This window comes from Polypterus senegalus, chromosome 10 (genome assembly GCF_016835505.1).
Source record: "Polypterus senegalus isolate Bchr_013 chromosome 10, ASM1683550v1, whole genome shotgun sequence".
Lineage (NCBI taxonomy): Eukaryota > Metazoa > Chordata > Cladistia > Polypteriformes > Polypteridae > Polypterus > Polypterus senegalus.
This window is the reverse complement of record NC_053163.1, coordinates 115,705,681-115,728,846: the sequence shown is the minus strand read 5'-3', so window position 1 is coordinate 115,728,846 and position 23,166 is coordinate 115,705,681. Positions and strand designations below refer to the sequence as shown.

General features: G+C 38.6%; 1 protein-coding gene across 3 annotated transcripts in view; it reads right to left on the bottom strand.

Moving 5' to 3' along the window:
• The window catches only part of eda (ectodysplasin A), a 215,505-nt gene that overhangs the window by 70,060 nt on the left and 122,279 nt on the right, over window positions 1-23,166 (bottom strand). For all 3 annotated transcript variants that reach the window (XM_039766370.1, XM_039766371.1, XM_039766372.1), the window contains exon 2: window positions 4,133-4,226. In XM_039766370.1, the coding sequence (XP_039622304.1) occupies window positions 4,133-4,226 (94 nt within the window). The remainder of the gene's footprint in view (window positions 1-4,132; window positions 4,227-23,166) is intronic.

Genomic DNA, 23,166 nt, shown 5'->3' with positions numbered 1-23,166 from the left:
AAGCCTTTCTCTCTAACACTGCAGAGGACACAAAACTAATTTTCTTTAAATGCGGTAAGGCACATTACCAGAGGCACAAATTTGAACGTTCACATAGAAAATGTAATTTCTATACCACAGCCGTCGTGTAGCGCCTTTCAAAAGGGATCTACTACCGAGAGATGATCCATATACATTTTAGCTGCTGTTAGTTACTTACCTGTTGTGTTACACAGTCTTTAAAATGTAGTTTACCTGAAACCACTCCAGTAGTGCTCAATGTACCTGTACTTCTTGAAACGTTGTTTTACTGTTTAATAACTTAGACTATAGTTTATTATTTTTCCCTTGCACTCAGTGACCAAAGCTATACACACACATATAGACACATACAAACAAACACACAAGTATATGTATGTGTATATATATGTATGTATGTGTATATATATATATATATATATACACACACACACACCCCTATCTACATTATATATATATATATATATATATATATATATATATATATATATATATATATATATATATATATATATATATACACACACACACACACACACACACACACATACATACATACATACATACATACACACATATATATAATTTGTGTGTGTGTGTGTGTATGTATGTATGTGTATATATGATGTAGATAGGTATGTATATATATATATATGTGTATATGTAGATATGTATATAGATATGTAGATATGAAGATATGTATGTGTATATATATGTATGTATGTGTGTGTGTGTGTGTGTGTGTGTGTGTGTGTGTGTGTGTATATATATATGACAGCAGCAATCCAAGTTGTGAGAAAACACTAAAAAGGAGGCGTATCAGACGTTGTGGTACATTTTCTGATGCAGCTAGATCTAAAAAAACTTTGTGACGCTGCCGCCAAATACACAAAACAATTACTTTGACAATCATGTTACATTATTTTTAAAATGTTTCCTTTTCTTTTTCATAACTTCTTTAACACATGACATCGCATAACAGTGGTCAGGTATTTTGCTATATATATATATATATATATATATATATATATATATATATTGTAAAGGACACAGCAAGACACTCATAACAGTGACAAAACAATTACATTGACAATCATGTTACGTTATTTTCAAAATGTTTCCTTTTCTTTCTCTTTCCTTCTTTAACACACTACTTCTCCGCTGCCAACTCTTTGTGTAGGGACATCCACTGAAGTGCATATATATATATATATATATATATATATATATATATATATATATATATATAAGATGTCTTTATATATATATATATATATATATATATATATATATAGATAGATATGACAACAACATATATATATATATATATATATAGATAGATAGATAGATAGATAGATAGATAGATAGAACAACACTCATATCAATGACAAAACAATTACATTAACAATCAAGTTACGTTGTTTTCAGATTTTTCCTTTCTTTTTCGTACCTTCTTTAACACACTACTTCTCCGCTGCGAAGCGCGGGTATTCTGCTAGTCTATACTAATAAAAGGCAAAGCCCTCACTGACTCACTCATCACTAATTTTCCAACTTCCCGTGTAGGTAGAAGGCTGAAATTAGGTAGAAGGCTTATTCCTTACAGCTTACTTACTAAAGTTAAGCAGGTTTCATTTCGAAATTCTACGCGTAACAGTCATAACAGTCGACAACATCCGCCAGGTTGAACTTTCTTATTTATGGCCCGATCTTCACGGAATTTGGTAGGCTGCTTCCCTGCACTAACCGAAACCAATGTACGTACTTATTTCGGTGGTATGACGTCACTGTCGGCCGCCATATTGAACTTTCCAATGTCACTAATTCTCCAACTTCCCGTGTAGGTAGAAGGCTGAAATTTGGCAGGCTCATTCCTTACAGCTTACTTACAAAAGTTAAGCAGGTTTCATTTAGAAATTCTATGCGTAACGGTCATAACGGTCGACAACGTCTGCCATGTTGAACTTTCTTATTTATGGCCCCATCTTCACGAAATTTGGTAGGCGGCTTCCCTGCGCTAATGTTACATATTGCACGGCCATATCAGGCTCACTCTTGATATCCGGAGGAACATTGTGTCTTATGTATTGAATGACTGGGAGAGGTTCAAGGTGTGGACTGATGACAGTACAGGAGATATACTACACAGGAACACTATAAGGGTGAAATGCTTAAGCCGTTCACCTATGGTTCTGCATGTGAGTTGAAAAAATTTTAAGGCAGTACTTCGCTGCTGTGAATCGCGGGTATTTTGCTAGTTTTTAATAAATTTGCAAAAATCTCAAGTAAACTTTTTTTCACGTTGTCATTATGGGGTGTTGTATGTAGAATTCTGAGGAAAAAATTACTTTAATCCATTTTGAAATAAGACTGTAACATAACAAAATGTGGAAAAAGTGATGCGCTGTGAATACTTTCCGGATGCACTGTATATATATGTATATATACTGTATACTGTATGTATATATTAAGGGTGAAATATTTATGTACATTTATATATTTTATATATATACACACACATTTTTTTTTTTTTGCAGACACATATATACTCCACCTCCACATTGGCGCAAATAAGTAGGCAAGCCTAGATAAATAGGGAACGGGCTAAGCTATTGAGGCAAGGCCAATTTAAAATCATAACAGAAGTTTGTAACTGTAACATAAAAGTTCAATCTCTATTATTTAAAGTTAATATGGCTATATCGCTTGGTTATGCTAATGACACCCCATCTGGCTAAGCTGACAACCCTACTTGACAACAGAAGTGCTATTTACCACAGCAATGGTCATTGTGTTTTAAAATTAATTATGTTTTGTACTCCTTTCTTGACTTTTTCTAAATAGGTGCACTAAAAACTCCCTTTAACTCTTAAGTTCCATTCACAAAAGAAACAGAACATTTGTCTTTGTTTTTATCTTAGTTCTTCGAGTACCACTAATTCAATTACTGCATATATTTTACACATAAATAGAATAAACCTCAGTTGGTTACTTATTTAGAAATGTAAGTATCTGACAAGAAACTCAATCTTATCAATACTTTCTACATAGTCTTTTGAGATGTACATGTCCCCTACCTGCATCACCTATAGTATAAAGGTGAACATTACTGAAATACCATTGAATACAAATATCAGGAGGTTCCTTTTTTGTGGGTGTATTTTTTTGGGTAGCTGTAATTACCAACTGCATCAACATCAGGTACACTTTCTTATATAATTAAGTTAATTGAACAGTGTTAAATTATTTATTAACTCAAATGGGCCAAAAAGTCTAACAGCTACAATTCCAAACTGCAATCAAAAGCAATGTTTGGTAATTTTATCAAAAAAAGAATATGTGGGCATCACACTCTGTCAAATTATGTGTAAAATAATCTAACAAAATTACAAGAAAAGAGGGTCTTAAAATTCATTTTGCAAAACCTAATTTTGTCTTTCAAAGACAATTAGGATAAAAAAAATCCATAACCAATAAAATTGATAAGTAATGTTTAGGGTTTTTTAAGATCTCAAAGCAGTTACCATAATTATATACACAGGACAGAGACAGAGACACACTCAGCACTATCTAAAACAATGAAGTCCAATACAGTCAAAATGAAAACAAATTCAAATGCAAAGTCTTTTAAGTTGTATTGCATTTTGAAATACAGTGAATCATTTAGTGAAAATGAATTAGAAACAGGAATAAAAGCAGATGTAGTTTGCAGCACAGACATCACTTCACTAAAATCTTTTATCTGACAAATCACAGCAGAAAGTTTTTTTTTATTCTTTTATATTCGTAAATTACTGGCAGGCACAGATTTGAGCAATGGCAGTGGTACTAAGATACTGCATGTTTCCATTTATTTTTGCAAATTACCAATGGGATGGAATTGATACGCATTTATGGCATGAAAAAGCTGTCTGGCAAATTGGGGTGATTAGCTGGTTTACTGGATGAAGTAGCTTGCAAATAAACTACAAAAAGCAAAGTTTTTTTTGTTTGTCAGGTTTCATCAGCTGCATCACCATTAACAATTCAAAAATATCAATATAATAACTTATGGTTGAATTTCCAAACCTAACAGCTGCTATAATAAAACTAATAGTAGGATGTGAGCACTAACCTCCATCTCCTTCTCTGTTTTGACTCCGTTTGCTTCGTTGAATTAATTTGTGGCTCTCTTCTCGATGAAAGGAGTGATTTTCAGACAAAGCAAGCTGAAAGACAAGAAGTTACAAAGATAATTAATAGCTTAGATATTTATCTCTTCAATAAGGGGTAAAACTGCCCAGAAAAGTGAGTATTGAACAAGGCTTTGTTTTGAGTCTAAGGTGCCATCCTATGATGTTGTTTATTGTATAGCATGTGAAACAGTACTTCATAAACTAGAGGGTAGTACATTATAAGGCACTACTGTGGGGCTTTTTATGCAGAAAACCATAACATCTGCCAACAGCACAGAATTTATGAAAATAAAAAAATAAATATGCCAATTCGGTAGTTATATTATTTACCTTGTGAAGCACTGTCATAAACCACTTTAAAGATTAGCTAAAACTATACACAAATTTGAATCAATATTATTTACATGCAGATTCCACTATCAGCTAATTTGTTACGGATCAAAGTGGAGAGAGCATGGGGGCAGCATACCTGTTCGGCACATGGAGGTCCTGGATAGAGCAGACTTAACTACACAAAAATGGGTTAAGATGGAGTTTTAGCAATGCAGGTTTAGTTGTGGTCCAAAAATGAAAAGTGTGCCTCTGGTTTGGGAAAGAGAAAGAAGACAATGTGATATTGGATACTTGCATGTCCTCTGTTGAAGACAGACAAATATGATTTTGGCATGTGCAGAAAGCTACATCTCATATCAAAATAAAGAAACTATCAGAATTAGGTGATGTTAAAAGTTTTGTTGGTTAAGGTCATTGCTGTGGCCACTGGTCTTTTTATTTTATATAAATATCCATCCATCCTCTTCCGCCTATCCGAGGTCGGGTCGCGGGGGCAGCAGCTTAAGCAGAGAGGCCCAGACTTCCCTCTCCCCGGCCACTTCTTCCAGCTCTTCCGGAGAATCCCAAAGGCGTTCCCAGGCCAGCCGGAGACATAGTCCCTCCAGCGTGTCCTGGGTCTTCCCCGGGGCCTCCTCCCGGTTGGACGTGCCCGGAACACCTCACCAGGGAGGCGTCCAGGAGGCATCCTGATCAGATGCCCGAGCCACCTCATCTGACTCCTCTCGATGCGGAGGAGCAGCGGCTCTACTCTGAGCCCCTCCCGGATGACTGAGCTTCTCACCCTATCTTTAAGGGAAAGCCCAGACACCCTGCGGAGGAAACTCATTTCAGCCGCTTGTATTAGCGATCTCGTTCTTTGGTCACTACCCATAGCTCATGACCATAGGTGAGGGTAGGAGCGTAGATCGACTGGTAAATTGAGAGCTTTGCCTTACGGCTCAGCTCCTTTTTCACCACGACAGACCGATGCAGAGCCCGCATCACTGCGGATGCCGCACCGATCCGCCTGTCGATCTCACGCTCCATTCTTCCCTCACTCGTGAACAAGACCCCGAGATACTTGAACTCCTCCACTTGGGGCAGGATCTCTTCCCCAACCCTGAGAGGGCACTCCACCCTTTTCCGGCTGAGGACCATGCTCTCGGATTTGGAGGTGCTGATTCTCATCCCAGCCGCTTCACACTCAGCTGCGAACCGATCCAGAGAGAGCTGAAGATCACGGCCTGATGAAGCAAACAGGACAACATCATCTGCAAAAGCAGTGACCCAATCCTGAGTCCACCAAACCGACCCCTTCAACACCCTGGCTGCGCCTAGAAATTCTGTCCATAAAAGTTATGAACAGAATCGGTGACAAAGGGCAGCCCTGGCGGAGTCCAACTCTCACTGGAAGCGGGCTCGACTTACTGCGGCAATGCGGACCAAGCTCTGACACGGTTGTACAGAGACCGAACAGCTCTTATCAGGGGTCCGGTACCCCATACTCCCGAGCACCCCCACAGGATTCCCGAGGGACACGGTCGAATGCCTTTTCCAAGTCCACAAAACACATGTAGACCGGTCGGGCAAACTCCCATGCACCCTCCAGGACTCTGCTAAGGGTGAAGAGCTGGTCCACTGTTCCGTGACCAGGACAAAAACCACACTGTTCCTCCTGAATCCGAGGTTCACTATCCGACGGACCCTCCTCTCCAGAACCCCGAATAGACTTTTCCAGGGAGGCTGAGGAGTGTGATCCCTCTATAGTTGGAACACACCCTCCGTCCCCTTTTAAAGAGGGGACCACCACCCCGGTCTGCCAATCCAGAGGCACTGTCCCGATGTCCATGCGATGTTGCAGAGGCGTGTCAACCAAGACAGTCCTACAACATCCAGAGCCTTAAGGAACTCGGTATCTCATCCACCCCGGGCCCTGCCACCAAGGAGTTTTTGACCACCTCGGTGACTTCAGTCCCAGAGATGGGAGAGCCCACCTCAGAGTCCCCAGGCTCTGCTTCCTCATTGGAAGGCATGTTAGTGGGATTGAGGAGGTCTTGAAGTACTCCTCCCACCGACCCTAACGTCCCAAGTCGAGGTCAGCAGGCACCATCCCCACTATATACGGTGTTGACACTGCACTGCTTCCCCCTCCTGAGACGCCGGACGGTGGACCAGAATCTCCTCGAAGCCGTCGAAAGTCGCTCTCCATGGCCTCTCCAAACTCCTCCCATGCCCGAAGTTTTGCCTCAGCAACAACCGGCCGCTTCCGCTTGGCCTGCGGTACCTATCAGCTGCCTCCAGAGACCCACAGGACAAAAAGTCCTATAGGACTCCTTCTTCAGCTTGACGGCATCCCTCACCGGCGGTGTCCACCAACGGGTTCGGGATTGCCGCCACGACAGGCACCACCACCTTGCGGCCACAGCTCCGTCAGCCGCCTCAACAATAGAGGCACGGAACATGGCCCATTCGACTCAATGTCCCCACCTCCCTCGGGGCGTGGTTGAAGTTCTGCCGGAGGTGGGAGTTGAAGCTACTTCTGACAGGGGACTCTGCCAGCCGTCCAGCAGACCCTCACAACACGCTTGGGCCTACCAGGTCTGACCGGCATCTTCCCCACCATCGAAGCCAACTCACCACCAGGTGGTGATCAGTTGACAGCTCGCCCCTCTCTTCACCCGAGTGTCCAAGACATATGGCCGCAAGTCCACGACACGCGACCACAAAGTCGATCATCGACCTGAGGCCTAGGGTGTCCTGGTGCCAAGTGCACATATGAACACCCTTATGCTTGAACATGGTGTTCGTTATGGACAATCCGTGACGAGCACAGAAGTCCAATAACAAAACACCGCCGGGTTCAGATCTCCAAAAGGGTGGATACTCCAAACTGCTGTTGGCGATACGCCAACCAGGACCCTTCCCCACCCGGCGGAAAACTGTCAATCACCCTTCCAGGTCTCACTGTCATTGCCCACGGAGCATTGAAGTCTCCCAGCAAAACGAGGGAATCCCCAGAAGGTATGCCCTCTAGCACTCCCTCCAGAGACTCCAAAAAGGGTGGATACTCCAAACTGCTGTTCGCCGCATACGCACAAACAACAGTCAGGACCCTTCACCCGAAGGCGGAGGGAGGCCACCCTCTCGTCCACCGGGTAAACCCCAATGCACAGGCTCCAGTGGGGGCAATAAGTATGCCCACACCTGCTCGGCCTCTCACGGGGCACCAGAGTGGTAGAGAGTCCAGTCGTAGAGATTATGCCCACACCTGCATAGAGAGTCCAGCCCTCTCAAGGAGATTGGTTCCAGAGTCCAATTCCAGAGTCCAAGCTGTGCGCCGAGGTGAGTCCACAGAGTCCAAGCTGTATCGAGCCGAGTCCTCCTCTCAGGCTCCTTCCCTTCAGAGAGGTGACATTCCACGCCCCAAGAGCCAGTTTCTGTAGACATTCCACGAAGAGCCAGTTTCTGTAGCGAGGATCAGACCGCCAAGGTCCCGCCGGCCACCACCCAACTCACACTGCACCCAACCTCCTTGGCCCCTCCCATAGGTGGTGAGCCCATGGGGAGGAGGACCCACGTTGCCTCTTCGGGCTGTGCCCGCCGAGCCCCATGGGTGCAGGCCCGCCACCAGGCGCGCCATCGAGCCCCACCTCCAGGCCTGGCTCCAGAGGGGCCCGGTGACCAGCGTCGGGCAAGGGAAAACGTCGTCCAATTTTTATTTTTCATTGGAGGTTTATTGAACCGCTCTTTGTCTCATCCCTCACCTAGGACCAGTTTGCCTTGGGTGGCCCTACCAGGGGCATAAAGCCCCGGACAACATAGCTCCTAGGATCATTGGGACACGCAAACCCCTCCACCACGATAAGGTGACGGTTCAAGGAGGAGCTTATATAAATAATCAGCTTAAAAATGTAGCAGTAGTAGTGACACTTGTGCAGTGAAATTCTTAACTTACATGAAATTGGACAAACAGCTGGTTAAGTTTGCAGATGATACTAAACTTGGTGGAATGGCAGATAATTGAGAATCTGCCAAACTGTTAAATTGGAGCCTGGATAGAAGACATTTAATGTAAGTAAATGTAAGGTATAACAGACAGGAAGTAAAGATATTAAATTTGAATACACAAAGGGAGGTTTAAAACTTGAAAAGTACATCTTATCATTATATACTGTAGATCCAGAAACAATTAACAAGGCTAAAAGGATGTTTTACCTTATGTAGCCTGATGTGTGGAGTACAAATCAAGGGAAGTTATACTTAATCTGTGTTATGTATCTGGATAATTTTGGGCAGTTTTGAACTCCACATTACCAAAGTGCTAAAAAAAAGTCCAGAGAACAGCAACTAAACATTTTTAGTTTAAGTAAATGGAGATTGGGGTGGGGAGAGGCATGATTGAATTGTTTAAATTTATTAAGGGAATTAGTATTGTGGATCCCAGCTGATACTTTAAAATGTGTTGAATAAGAACACAAGGACACAGATGGAAGTATTTAATGGTAAATTTTGCACAAATGTTAGAAAGTTTTTCAATGCATGGTAAACCATAGACACATGGGATTAATTACCAAGCAGTGTGGTAGACAGTAGTATTTTGGGAACTTTTAAAACTCAAGTTGATATTATTTTGAAGAAATTCAGCAAAGAGGATTGATAAGCTTTGTTGAACTGACTAGCCTGTTCTGATCATGTTATGAATACAGTTATGAGTTGGAGTCAAAAAAGAGCATTCTTCATACAATTTTCCAACATGGTGACAGATATGAACAGGTTTAATCTTTATAGAAGCATGTAATTTATCAAACGCAACATAGAGCTGTTAACTACCATTAGTGTATAAAATTAGTAAAAGGCAAATACTGAGCATGCAAAAAAGTTTGGAAAATCCTCCTGTGTAAGTGAAACATACAAGCAGAGAAAATGGAAAGGATGAAAAAAATAAAATGGTGCATTAATGAGAGATAGATGAATGCAAATAATAGTTTGTATCACTTGAGGCAATGGTGATGGCTTGGACCACTGACAGCCAAGTGGATATTACAAACAGAGTGCCACAAGAGCTTTGTTTGTTAAAAAAAAGTAAAGAGGGATTGTAATAAGTGTTGTTTTTGCTTTTTTCCCCCCAGCACCTTCTGACTTACTGGTACAAGAAAACCCACGTTATGTACCCTTCTACTGTAAGTGTCTTGGTATCTAGTTAGGCAAGATGTTAAGCTTTTTGAGGTTCTTCCCTATTTTTGAAGCTCCAGACTAGAAAAACCCTAATTTTTAGTCTATTTTGGACCATATTTTAAACAGGAAATTACACCCTTATGAGAACTAGTAAGCCAATAGGTATCTGCGGCAAAGATGATTAGAAGGCCCTGAAGATGTGCATGTCACATAGCTGACCCCAGGTGTTCAAAGGGCCAAAGTTACTCTTTTTAACAAAAACGGAGGATCAGTAATAAAGGAATTTGGAGTATCGTTTTATGCTATTTTCAGGTTGCTGATCATGAATATTTTTGATATTTGATTTTTTTTTTTACCAGGGGTCCTGGCCCTCTAAGAGCCACTCCCAGATGGTTAAAAAGGATAAACTTCAAAAATAAGCATGTGGGGTATTAGATTATTTCAAAGTAAATGATCATGAATATGATGTTATTGATCCTTTAATTGGGATCTAACCCTCTCTAGATCTCTATCAGAGGGTGAAAAATGTAAATATTCTATTATAATCCAGCATATTTAGACTTGAAACAATAAATTGAAGCACACATTTTAATATTTCAAAAATGTTGACGCATTTATTCTCGTTTATTTTGCATTTCTAACTTATGAATAGCCCAATTAGGGTGGTTTATGATAATTCATACTTTTCTGTGCATTCAAACAACAACTTGGGCAAACAACAAGGAGTAGTGTAAAGAGTATAAAAGCTTAATGGTAATATTAAGGGGCTTTGATTGTGTCTGTCAGTGGTGCCACATATGAGGGTGAGGATGGTACATTTTCACAAAACTAGAAAAAGTCCAGAGAAGAGCGACTCTGCTGATTCCCAGGCTGCAGGGAATGAGTTATAAGGAAAGATTAACAGAGCTGAGCCTTTTTAGTTTAAGCAAAACATGATAATGAGGAGACATGATTGAAGTGTTTAAAATTATGAAGGGAATTAGTCCAGTGGATCGAGACTGTTATTTTAAAATGAGTTCGCCAAGAACATGGGGACACAGTTGGAAACTTGTGAAGGGTAAATTTCGCTCAAACATTAGAAAATTTTTCGTTACACATGGAATATGTTACCAAGTAGTGTGGTAGTCAGTAGGACTTTTGGGACTTTAAAAGCTCGACTTGATGTTATTTTGGAGTTAAGTGGATAGGATCAGCAAGCTTCGTTAGGCTGAATGGTCCGTTGTCATCTAAATTGTTCTAATGTTATAACTCATCTTCTGACAAGAATGTGACTAGAGAATGATAAATACCTTTTAAATACCTTTGAATGTGTTTTGTTATTATTTAAATGAAGTTTTAAATTATAAAAAAAGACTTTTCTGATACTTAGTCAGTCATACTCATGAAAGAGGGTGGATCATAGTTCTGGTTTTGTATTAATTATTATTTATTTGTGGGTAGGAGGAAGAGGTTGTGTGGTGTAGTGGTTAAGGCTTCGGTCTTCAAACCTTGGGGTTGTGGGTTCAAATCCCACTACTGAGACTGTGTGATCCTGAGCAAGTCACTTGACCTGCCTGTGCTCTTATGAGATAAAAGGTGTCAGCCAAATAAGTAAATGTAAACTTACTGTACATCTAGGTGCTATAGCCTTATATTATTTCTTTAGCAATACAATTTTGCTGCAGTTAAAAGATCAGTTTATAATATTGCTATTACTGACCTTGCAAAATACACAGGCAGCTTGGCTCTTTGGAGAATGCAAATGCTTAGATCAGTGAGGACTGCGCCAGAACTATGCAGAAATTCCTTTGTTTCTAAAATGATTCCTTGAGAATAATTTCAGACAGAATAAAATATATTGAAAAGACACTCCAACTTCTTAAGAAATCATTGGAATTGGTTCTAAGGCAAGTGTCAAAGTAAATTACCCTTGTCTCTTCATCCGATACCTTTTAATCTAGGAGTTTCCATTAAGAAATGAACACAAAGTCAAACCACCACAAGTCTCTGCTTACACAATTGCCTTAAATGTTTGTTAAAATCAATTCTCAGAATAAAACATATGATAAGACCGAGACATCTGAGAGGTCTTTTTACAGAGCAGTGCATACAAAATTTTCATTGGCACTTCCCATGGCAGAGTTTCCAACTGCATCTGAAAATGTGGCAACAATAAAAAAAAAAAAAAAAATGGGACAAGTTCCAAAGGTTTGATATTTTACACATTTGTAGTGCAATCAATAGAAGATTAAAAAGATTCGTGATCTTTGAGTTGTACGGCTGGCAGATTAAAGCAAACTTTTTTTCTTTTAAATTTATGTACAGAATTAAAGTGCTGGAATGACAACACAGAATTGAGACAGCCCCAGCCAGTGTGAATGTGTATTTCCCAGTACCTCATCACCACCCTGGGCCCATCCATCATAGCACTGCAGCAGAAAGTGCAGTTTGTTCTCCACCCAGATTGCAGGGGCCCTAATTTGTGCTAACTCCAAAACCAAATCAACCCCTTTCTAAACAGATTGCTACGCTTATATATACAGTATGTATACAGCTGAAAAAAAAGGGATGGATTCAAGATCACTAAAGTGCATCTAAACATTGTCATGGAATGAGATGCTACATTATGAAACACCGTTAAATGACAAATGTTGGCAGAGTGGTAAATTAAAATAAATCCTTAAATGACAATTCTGTAGTTATAAAGAAGCTCACAGGTTTTCCACTCTGTGTCAATTTCACCTTCTGCTCCACAACTAACTACTTTAAGTGTTTCTGACACAATAGAGGTCAGGCATTAAAAATATTTGTGTTGTAGGAGGTGGATGCAAGTGATAGTCTACAATACACTTACTGTAAATGGAGTTCTTATTTGATAGAGAAGGACAGAGCATTTACTTTATACTTTGTAAAATAAACAAAAAAAAAACCTTGATGGAACCTAAATATTAAAAGTTATAGTTTTGTTTCTTTCTGTTTTTTTTTTACATTTTAAACTAAACAAATGTAAAAATAAAAACATGTCTGGTTCCTTCAAAAAGTCTCATTAAAATATAGGAAAACAAGCAGACACCATTCTAAAATAAGATAATTTCTAGGGTCAGATAATTTAGACGGAGATGCTTATGTCAGACTACTTGAGAACCAAGTACTAAATGACAATGTCTTTACTAGGTGAGTAATATGTACAGTAATATGATGTAAATTTTTACCTAATGTGATTGTTTGCAAGGGAAGGGCCAAAGGAGCTACTGCAAAGGCTGTTCTACACTAAGGAAAAAGACAAAGGACTGGCAATTAATTTAATGCACGCTAGTATACATTTCAAAATTAACAAAGGGACCCTGAAGCAAAAAAAAAAGAGCACAAAAGCTAGAAAAACAAAGACTATATAACACGACATGCATACACTCAAACTTGCTTAATCCAATTCCAGAGTTTCCTGGCAGCATCGGGCACAATGATGAACACAGTCCTCTGGACAGAGTGCCAGTTTATCCCTTAGCCCACAAACACACACAGTCTCACTGGGCCAATACTGAATCAACAACCAACCGAACCTGCACAATGCACATTGCAGTATTTCTGGATGGGAGGGAGGGAAAACAGTGCTCTGGAAGAAAACCCACTCAAACTTGACACAGGCAACACCCAGACAATTTAAATCCAGCATGGTGTCCACTACAACACTGCTACTCAAAGCATAAACTACACACAGATCTAAAAATATAGCTCAAAATCCGCATGTGCATCTGGCATACAAATCCACACTGTTGGGCCAATCTCTGCCAAAATCTGCACAAAAACCTCACTTGATCAGGGAAAGTTGGAATGACAGTGCCACCTGCTGGCTATGATCAAGTGAAACAACAGAACAGACTAAAGGCAGACAAACAGATCTGAGCTTAAAATTATCTACCTGTGTAAAATGCCAGGTGCTGCTTCTAGTACGTTATAAAAATTCAAAAAAGAACTCTGAACCATGCAAATGGAAATAGATGACATATTTAGTTGAGCAGTTGTACATCACTCCATTATCTGCACACCCAATTGTAGAGGTAGAGAGTACTTTCAGCATCTTGGGCCACCTTTGGAACTACATGAACTACAATGGTAGACAGTGTGTTGCATGGTGAGTAGCACATGAAAGTTTCACTTAAGTCTGTACATGTGATAATAATGACTATATAAACTATAAATATATCATAGGCTTAGTAAATTGGGATATGTTGAATGATGACTGCCAATAGTGAGGTGTGGGTGGGGTAGCAGAACTGCTACAGAGGCCATGGGTTTAGTTGGCAAATGTACCACAAACACAGTACCGGAGCATGATTTTAGAAGATCATGCAATACTGTTAATGCTATGCACTTGTTTTTTCTTAAATCAGAAGAAGACCCAAACACATGTAACTCCAGACAACCACTAGGAGGCATCACTCAGGAACCCTTTTTAAATCTTTGAAAGCTGGAAAGTGGATGGCCAGATAAAAATCTGCACTAATTTGGCAGGAATGAGATTTATCATTTTTAACATTACACATTTTTATGGTATGGAAAATTCTTTTAGGCTTAGTAATGATATAATGGCACCATAGTCGGTTCTCCTGTTTTCACAACTGCCACAGAGATTTTTTATTCCTACTGTAAGGGATCAACTGAAAATTGTTTTATGCCACTCAAAAAGGACTACTTGTGCCTTAACATCTTAGGTCAATGGGGCTACTCCAATAATTATTTAAAATATGCACAGTTTAAAAGTATCCCAAAAAAGTCAATGATGATTAATTCCTACACAGCTGAACATCTAAATACATTTGAACCAACACCCTTCCAACAGAGTGATAATTATTAAGATCAACACACACTGAGTAAGAGAAATGGTTGTGTGTGAGAGGAAAGGATTTGACTTGGAGAATTGAGGATAAACCCCAGAAGGCAGCATACTGTTACTATTTATTATCTAAATAATTCTCACCAACAGAGATTTTCTGACTACCTCAGTCCAGCAGAACATGACTTAAATTCATATTGGCAGACTGCTGTTTAGCATGATGAGCTTGTCACTCTGTTTCAAAAGTTCTACAGGAAAGGGAGACTTTTAAAGTAAAATTGGATTATTTCCTGATAAAATATTGTAAAATCACTTTACACCCTGAGGTAAACTGATCTCAGACTGAGAAAGTGAAATATAAACTTGGAAACAATGTTATGACATGTATTTTCATAAAAGCACCAAACAAATTATATTGGTAATGCAAATTCAAGGGTCTAGATGCAAAATGTACCACAAACACAATCCCAGAGCATGATTTTAGAAGACCACACAATATTGTTAATCCTATGCACTTGTTTTTTCCTAAATCAGAAAAAGACCCAAACACATGCAACTCCAGACAACCACTAGGAGGCATCGCTGAGGAATCCTTCTACATAACCAGGAATGATTCAAGGCTTTAGAATAACTCATATTTTTGCCAGCATTTTCTGAAAGATTTGCTGTAGTGACTTGGCAGAAACAAGCACAGTGAATTGCGTATCAATTCTATAACCCTGTATATTATTTTAGCACTTCTGTTAAGTAATTACATTTCTGCCACTGAAAGTACCCTATAGACAGACTAAAAAGCCAATTTGAAACAGACTATATATATATTCAGCTGTATACTGTATGATTAACAGCAAGAATAAAGGCAGAAATATATTTTAACCATAAATACGTTAAAAACATATAAAAATTGTTTGTACTTTTATTCTGTAACAAGTAAATCGGATAATCATAGGCCTTTATCCGCAGTGTGGCAGGATAAATCCTACCCTTAAAATCTAATTTGGCCGGTAACAAACACAAGATCAAACATAATGTATTAATGACAACTTATCTTTGTTTCATAATTAGAAAACTTAATAAAATAATAGTCTTATACCAATTTTACAGCAAAAGGTTTTAGAATCCAAAATTGAGAAACATTTCCTCTGCCAAAAATTGTATTCTGCCTTATTCAAAGTTTGCATTATTGTATTTAGATGAAAATAACTGATATTTGTATAGCTAAAAGGTATGCATATGACTTGCTGTAACATTGCTATACTAAGCATCTCAGAAAATGTAATAATAAAAATATTCCAGACTAATCTCTCTAATACTGATCTGTACAAAGAAAAGATTCAATTAATGTATTAGTTTTCTTACACAAAACCTCATTATTCTATATAGTCCAATCATCTATGATGTTACACAACTATAAATGAATCTTGGGTTTTCCATACACATACGGAAAAACCTTTGAATTTAAATGATTTAGAGATGTGGACCTTCAAGATTCATGTCTACTAAAGGTCATTTTTTATTTTTTTACAATTTTGTTCGTTAATATAACTCTTGACAGTTAATGGGTAGGTTTTATTATTTCACCAGACACTTGCAACTTAAAGAAAATGTTAAAACAAAAGGTTTCTAGAAGAAAGTACTGTTCACAAATTTGTCATAATATCATTGTAGAAAAGAGATTGTGTTTTTGTTTGGCACATTGTACCTGTGTCTGACTCACCAGACAGGTGTGAAGAATTGTACAATACTTAATGGATAACATTCCCAGGGGCTATGAGAAATATGGGACAGTCACACCAGTGACACAGCATTCAGTAAATCAGACCTATTTATTAATACTTTATCTTTCTTGGGCAAGAACACCTGTGGTGCGGGGAAGGTTGGGAAAAGTTATTTGATAAGGCTACTATTTTTCTTGCTTCTAAGAAAAAAAATACAGAAAACTGGCTGTAATCCGATGGAAAGTGTGAAGCAGACGAGTAGAAGGAAAGGATGTGCTGTTCTTTTGTTCTTTCCAGTCTTTTGTAACAGATCAAATAATAATGTAAAGAATTATGAGTACAGATTATTGTTTTTAAGAGAATACTCAGTAGCCTATGATATTTCTATGCATCTCCATTACATGCTCACAGGCAAAATGCTTTTGGTACTGCACACTGGGAAAGGCACTACATAAAATAACTAATTTAGATTCAGTAGCATGGTGCATAGTGTTTGAGTCACAAGGCAGCCTTGGCTATAAGGCACTCTGTTTGGAATCAACAGATCTTTCAACTTTTGGAATGCCTCTGTTTGCATGCGTCAGGCATCTGTGTGGAAGCAACCGATAACTTAACACAACCTGCTCTATCCATTTACCCAAAAGTAACTAAGTATTGAAGGATAGGTGACTCCACATTTAATGAAGTACCATGAAAATGATACCTTCCAAGGAATATCGGCAAAAACTTGACTGAATTTACACTAATTACATAATAGAAACTCTAACATTTGTGATAAAGTCGGAATTACAGTTAAACTCCTTGGCAAAAGAAAGAGAGGGAAATACAGGCATAAACATCTTTTATTCTTGCTCCTGTGTGCAAGACAAATACATGTGCATCTCAGAAAACAAGAATATCATGAAAAAGGTCATTTGTTTTCGTAATTTATTTCAAAAAGGTAAACCTATATATACTGTATGCTATATTCATTACAAGTAAAGTAAAATACTTTTAGCCTTTTTGCTTTAATGCTGATGATTATGGAAATGGTATTATGGTAATTATTTGGAAACAGCAAAAGCACTGAATTTCACCTCAGAAGTAGGGCCCTATGATTTCCGCAATGCGGAAAACACGGGCAGAATCACAGCATTGATTTAAAAACAAAGGGTGGACTGTTACAAAACTTCCCAATAAATTAAACGATTGAATAATCTGTATTTCTATGAAATGTCGAAGCGAGTAGTATCAGATACCCTAATTACGTCGAAAAAACCTTAAGATACACAATCTTAACTGCAGAACTGACAGCACAACAATATCCCGCCAACTTTTACGAATCTTGACAACTTTTCTGCAAGTTTTTCCAGCATACCACAGACTGAAAATGAAAAGATCCTTGCAATGACCACGTCAAATCTAAAACCCATGTCAAGAACAAGGAGAAATTAAGACCAAAAAGCGTTCCCGTTCAGGAGACAACAGAGGAGACAACAAAATCGTCAGATGCAAGACGCCAGTTTGCGTCCATGTGAGTCAGCCAGACCGCTCGAAAAAATGACGAAGATGCGCCCTTTCTTTATTAAGCATTGTAAACAAGGAGGCGCGCTGCCAGAAAATGAGAACAGTCTTCATCAAACTTATTTGCCCCGTGTCTTTGAACAACATATTGACGCCATTCTTCGAAAGATCCGTGGCAAGAAAATATATGTTGTAGTTGATGAAACCACAGATAGCCAAGACCATAGCGTTCTCAGCATAGTCATGGGTGAGTAAACATTTGGCTGTATGGTAATTCTTATGTAGGCAGTTCTAATTGTACATGATGTATTTACTATGAATCATTTAAAAGATTACACTATATTTAACCGGTATTAATCTTTCCTGTAGAAAAATGTTATCAGTGAACGGCACTGGTTGTTAACGGGTTCCCTTTTAAAAATTAACGACAATGTTTCGGGATTTAATAAACGTTTTGCATCGCGGTGATGAGGCACGCAAGGTCCATCCACATTTGTCTCTTCCATTACAAACTCTGCACCTACAAACCTGGGCAGAAAAGCCGGCTTCTCCTCAGATGCAACGAGCCCTTAAAAGCGAGTCTCTCTTTCTTTTTTCTAAAAGTGAAGTTCAAATTCATCTCAGAAAGGTTGCATCAAACACGTAACAGCACTTACAATTCTGAAGGGCACTCAGTGCCCTACTGTAGTGTCAGCATACAACATCATGGAAGATCTGGGCTCTTACCTGATGAATGGAACTGCAGAATAAGGTTCAGTTGTGCCAGTGTGCGGTTTTATTAAAAGGAATGTAAAGCGCCATTTCATTATTGTTTGTTTTGTTGTAGCTGTCACTACTTTCTTACAGAAAAAAACAAAAAAAAACAAAAATCCGAATCAAGGAAAAATAAAAACGGTGAAAACTGGAAAAAAAAAAATAGAACGGAATTTGTGGAAAAATAAAACTGATTCCATAGGGCCCTACAGAAGGTAAGAAATTTCCACACATATTAATATAATATGGCCTAGTAAATGACTATATGTGGCACTGTTAAGAATGTTTCAAATTCAGGTTTTCCTAAATTGATTTTTCATGTATGATGACATTTCTGTCATGCTTAAATAAAGTGTTTGTTTGGGTAGAAATAAAAGAAGCAATGGAGCCTGTTTACCAACGTGATCCACTGCACTTGCCCTGGAAGTTTAGAATCTTCTCTCCACTTAAGTTCTTAAATGTGGATTAGCTGCTGCATCGACGACAAAAATATCAAAAACAGAACTGACTGTACCAAATGAAGAAGGTATGCAGACAACATGCGCAGCCCTTTTTTCTTATCTGAATTCCAATCAAAGTTAAGAAGTAATACTGTATGTATATATAAGCAAGATGATAAGGGAATCACCTTTGCCAAAGGCAAGTTCAGCTTGTTTAATAGGGCTATGGATTCAATTATTATAACTAATTCCTGTTCCAAAACTGTCATACATAACTGACTTCTGAAGAGATTTTATTTCAAGATTTAGCAGATTACAAAATAAGAAAAATGGGGACAAGCACCCAGGATTACGTGTTGTGTTACACCATAAGAGCATCTGTCAAAATTGACTTGGAAATGAGGGATAAAATAGGGAAGGCACCAGCGTCTGTCATCTGCCAAAACCATCATCAAATACAAATAAAATCTAAAAGCTGCAGAGAATGTCAGCAATCTTCATCGAAACAAACTTTTTATCACTGAAGAGCTCCTTAGCAGGTGGCAATTTCTGATTTAAAAACAGAATTATTTATTCATATTATAAGTAGCAGTGATATGATGGCAATACCACTGACTGGGAAATAGAATTGTCCAACTAAACCAGTACAAATGCAGTTTTTGATCTGCGCAGGTGTAGATTATGAGGTCTACAGATCTTTTCTGAAAAATCTGTACTTGAGTCTTGTGGCATTTTTACTATAAATATTCACTCTATTATTTTTTACAAGGCCTGTGTATGATTTCAACAAAAATAAGTACATGTTTTACAACCAATGAATACATTTGCATTTATTTATTTGGCCAATGCTTTTTTTATCCAAAGCAACATACAACGTTTCAGATACAATTGGTTACATTTATTTGTTTTTTCCAATTGGCTCACAGGCGGGTGAAGTGGCATGCTCAGGGTTACATAGTGTCAGTGGATTAGCAAAAGAGGAAAGGACCTCCTCCATTTTCATAATGAATGTAATTCTTTCCACCCCAACATAAAGCTAAAGCTGAATTACTTAAAAACAGAAGTCAGCTTCCTTGACACTATTGTTCAACTGAAAGACAACACCCTTGTAATGTCTGTTTTTCACAAACCGACAGACAGACGGACCTATCTGAGAAGTGATAGCTTCCACCCCAAGCATATAAGGCACTCCATTATTTTCAGCCAAGCAATACAATACAACCGTATTTGCTCAGATCCGACGCACTGGGATAAACAACTGCAGGAGCTTAGACAAAATTTCATCAGAGAAAGTTATACCCCCAAAACAACAGACACTCAAATACGAAGAGCTACTCCATACCCAGAGACAACCTTCTGGAATATAAAAACAAAGACAAGAACCGCATTCCCCTTGTTGTCACCTATAACCCACATCTTGAAATGCTTAGAAAAATTATGAAAGAACTTCAGCCAATGCTAAACAGTGATGACATGCTGAGAGACTTACTCCTAGAACCTTCTCTCCTGGCATACAGACAACCGCCAAACCTTCAGCAACTAATTGTCCGAAGCTCCCTGAGTGAACCAACAGATAATGGTACATCTCCCTGCCTACAGAAAAGATGCAAAACGTGTGCTCACATTTATAATACAGATTGTGTAGTTATACCACACTGCTGACTAGAACATCGCATAAAGGGACCATTTTCCTGCAGATCATCTAATGTGGTCTATCTAATTCTTTGTATGAAATGTCCCAACACTGCACTCTAGGTGGGAGAAACTGGACAAACACTCCACTAGAGAAAGAATTCACACAGGATCCACATTAAACATGGCAACAGAGATGTTCCTATAGGAGCTCATTTCAGCTGCCATGGACACTGTGAGAAGAACTCTAAAGTCACAGTGCTTATGGGCAACTTCAAAACACAGCAAGAGAGAAAGGAACAAGCAGTTTAAACTGATGCTAAAATTTAACATGGTTTAAATAGAGGAAAGAGTTTTATAGCCAGATATGAGGATTGTTTATATCTCTTGGACTGACCCACACAACCCGACTACAGAGCCACATTGTATGGGAAAACTCCACAGAAACTTGTCCAACGTGTTGGACAGTTATCTGATCAAAAGGTCTTGACTATACATTGTTCTCCTCTCTCGCTAAATGAATCTTAGCCCGGAGAGGTCTATTAATTTTTTACATTTAAGATGTCTCACTTAAAGGTCTCCCAATGCTGTATCTGTCCTAGTGTGTGTATAAACACAGGGAACTCCAGTCTCTGTATTACATCTGCCTGAAGAAGGGGCCTGAGTTGCCTTGAAAGCTGGCATGTTGTAATCTTTTTAGTTAGCCAGTAAATGGTGTCATTTTGCTTGACTTCTCACTACATAATACACAAACAAATGTTTATAGTGAGAGAACAAAAATAATGGGGAATTCAAAGAAGATATGTAAAATATTCAGTTCACTTATAAATAAGGAGGTAGGGCTTCACAGGAGGGGAGGAAGAAAAAGAATGAGGGGAATCAAAAGAATTACTCAGAAGTGCTTGCTAAAAGTGGAACACCAGCCCTATCTAAATAGAAATTCTGAAGATTTTAGAGAAAATGCCTTTTTGTTATAAAGACGACTCACATTGGGCACAGATTTGGTACCTCATCTTGAGGGAGATGAGTCCTTCATCTGCAATGTTTTCTAGTCACTACTGTCATATGAATGAGCCAGAGACATCAAAAAAGATTGGGGCAGCCACCCATATATTATGCCCTGATTGCAAATGGGCAAGTGGTTGAGTTGTTCATAGATCGGAGTCCAAAACAGAACTGATTTTAGGATGAGAATATGGCGGCTGTAAAGGCCAAGACAGGAAGTGATGTAATCAATGACGCCACAACTGGAAGTGATGTCATGAATTGCGCCAGAACAGGAAGTGACATCATCAATGGCGCCAGACCCAGAAGTAACGTCATCACAGACACCCAGAACCAAGCAGGATTTCCCATGGTTGGTCTGCAGCGGATTGAGAGAGAAAGTCAGTGCAGCTCACCAGCCCCTGGTCTGACGTGGTACTACAGTACTATAATTCGGGTCTTTTAGCTGCCTCCCAGTCGCACGTGTGTGACACTATACAGTATAGTTCTGATATATCTGACAATTTCACTAAAGATGGAATTCAAATGGTTCCTGGTGGTTAGTGCAGAAAAAGAAATGAGTTTAGGTATTTTATATTTTTTATTTCTATCAAACTGCAAAACATATGAAAAATATAAAAAAAGAACTGAAAACTTAATATAAACCTCTTTATTTAGTATGGCTGCTATTATATTAATTTGACAATGATGCCAAGAACATAACTTTCTTTCATTTTCAGTTACCTACCGTGCTGACCATATAATTTGATAAAGTAGCATGTTTTAGAAATTTTGTTTTACATAAACAAAAGTAAAATGAAAGTTCACTCTCCATATAACATTTAGATAAATAGGGGCAAGCATTCATAATCTTTTCTCTTAGAAACTCTTAGTGCTTTTTTAATTTTTGTTGGTCAAAAATTCATTAGAGCAATTATGTGTTTTCAAAACAAAACTAGTCATTTTTACAAGTTCAGTCTATTTAAGATCTTGCTGCAGAGCAAATCAATGGCAGAAACAGATTTGCCGTAACAGGTAAGGATAAGACAAACCTGAAAAAAGAACCCTTCAAGGTAGGAATTGAACGGTCACTGTTGGTGTGCCAGAAACAACAGCTGTGAACTTTAAAATGATCCTACAGACAGAAAGGATGAAGTGGCCAGACAGTCAATAAGATAAACTTTAATGCAGTCTACTCTCACTTGCTTGCATAATTGTAAACAAATGTTGTAACCTGGAAAGCTGTACAAAATAGTGTAGTTCAATAGTTACATTTACATAGTTATAGTATATTAAATCCTGTTTTCTTAATGAATGCATGTTTAGTGCTGTAGAACAGTGCCCAAATCAATCTTTATCTCACCAGACAAGAAGATATTTTTTTTCACTTATACTCTCAGCATCTTTTAACTGATGTTATTCCAAATTCTGAGTGGACTAGCCCGTTACCATAAACGCCTAATTGATGGAGTGCTGCTGAGACGGTCAGGTTCTCCCATTTTAACGGAGGACTTCTGAAACTCTGTTAGAGTGACTTTGGTGTCTTGGTTGTCTCCCTGACTAAGGCACTTCTTGCCCGGTTCCAATTCTAGGAAGAGTCCTGGAGGTTCCAAACTTCTTCAGTTATATAATTATGGAGGCCA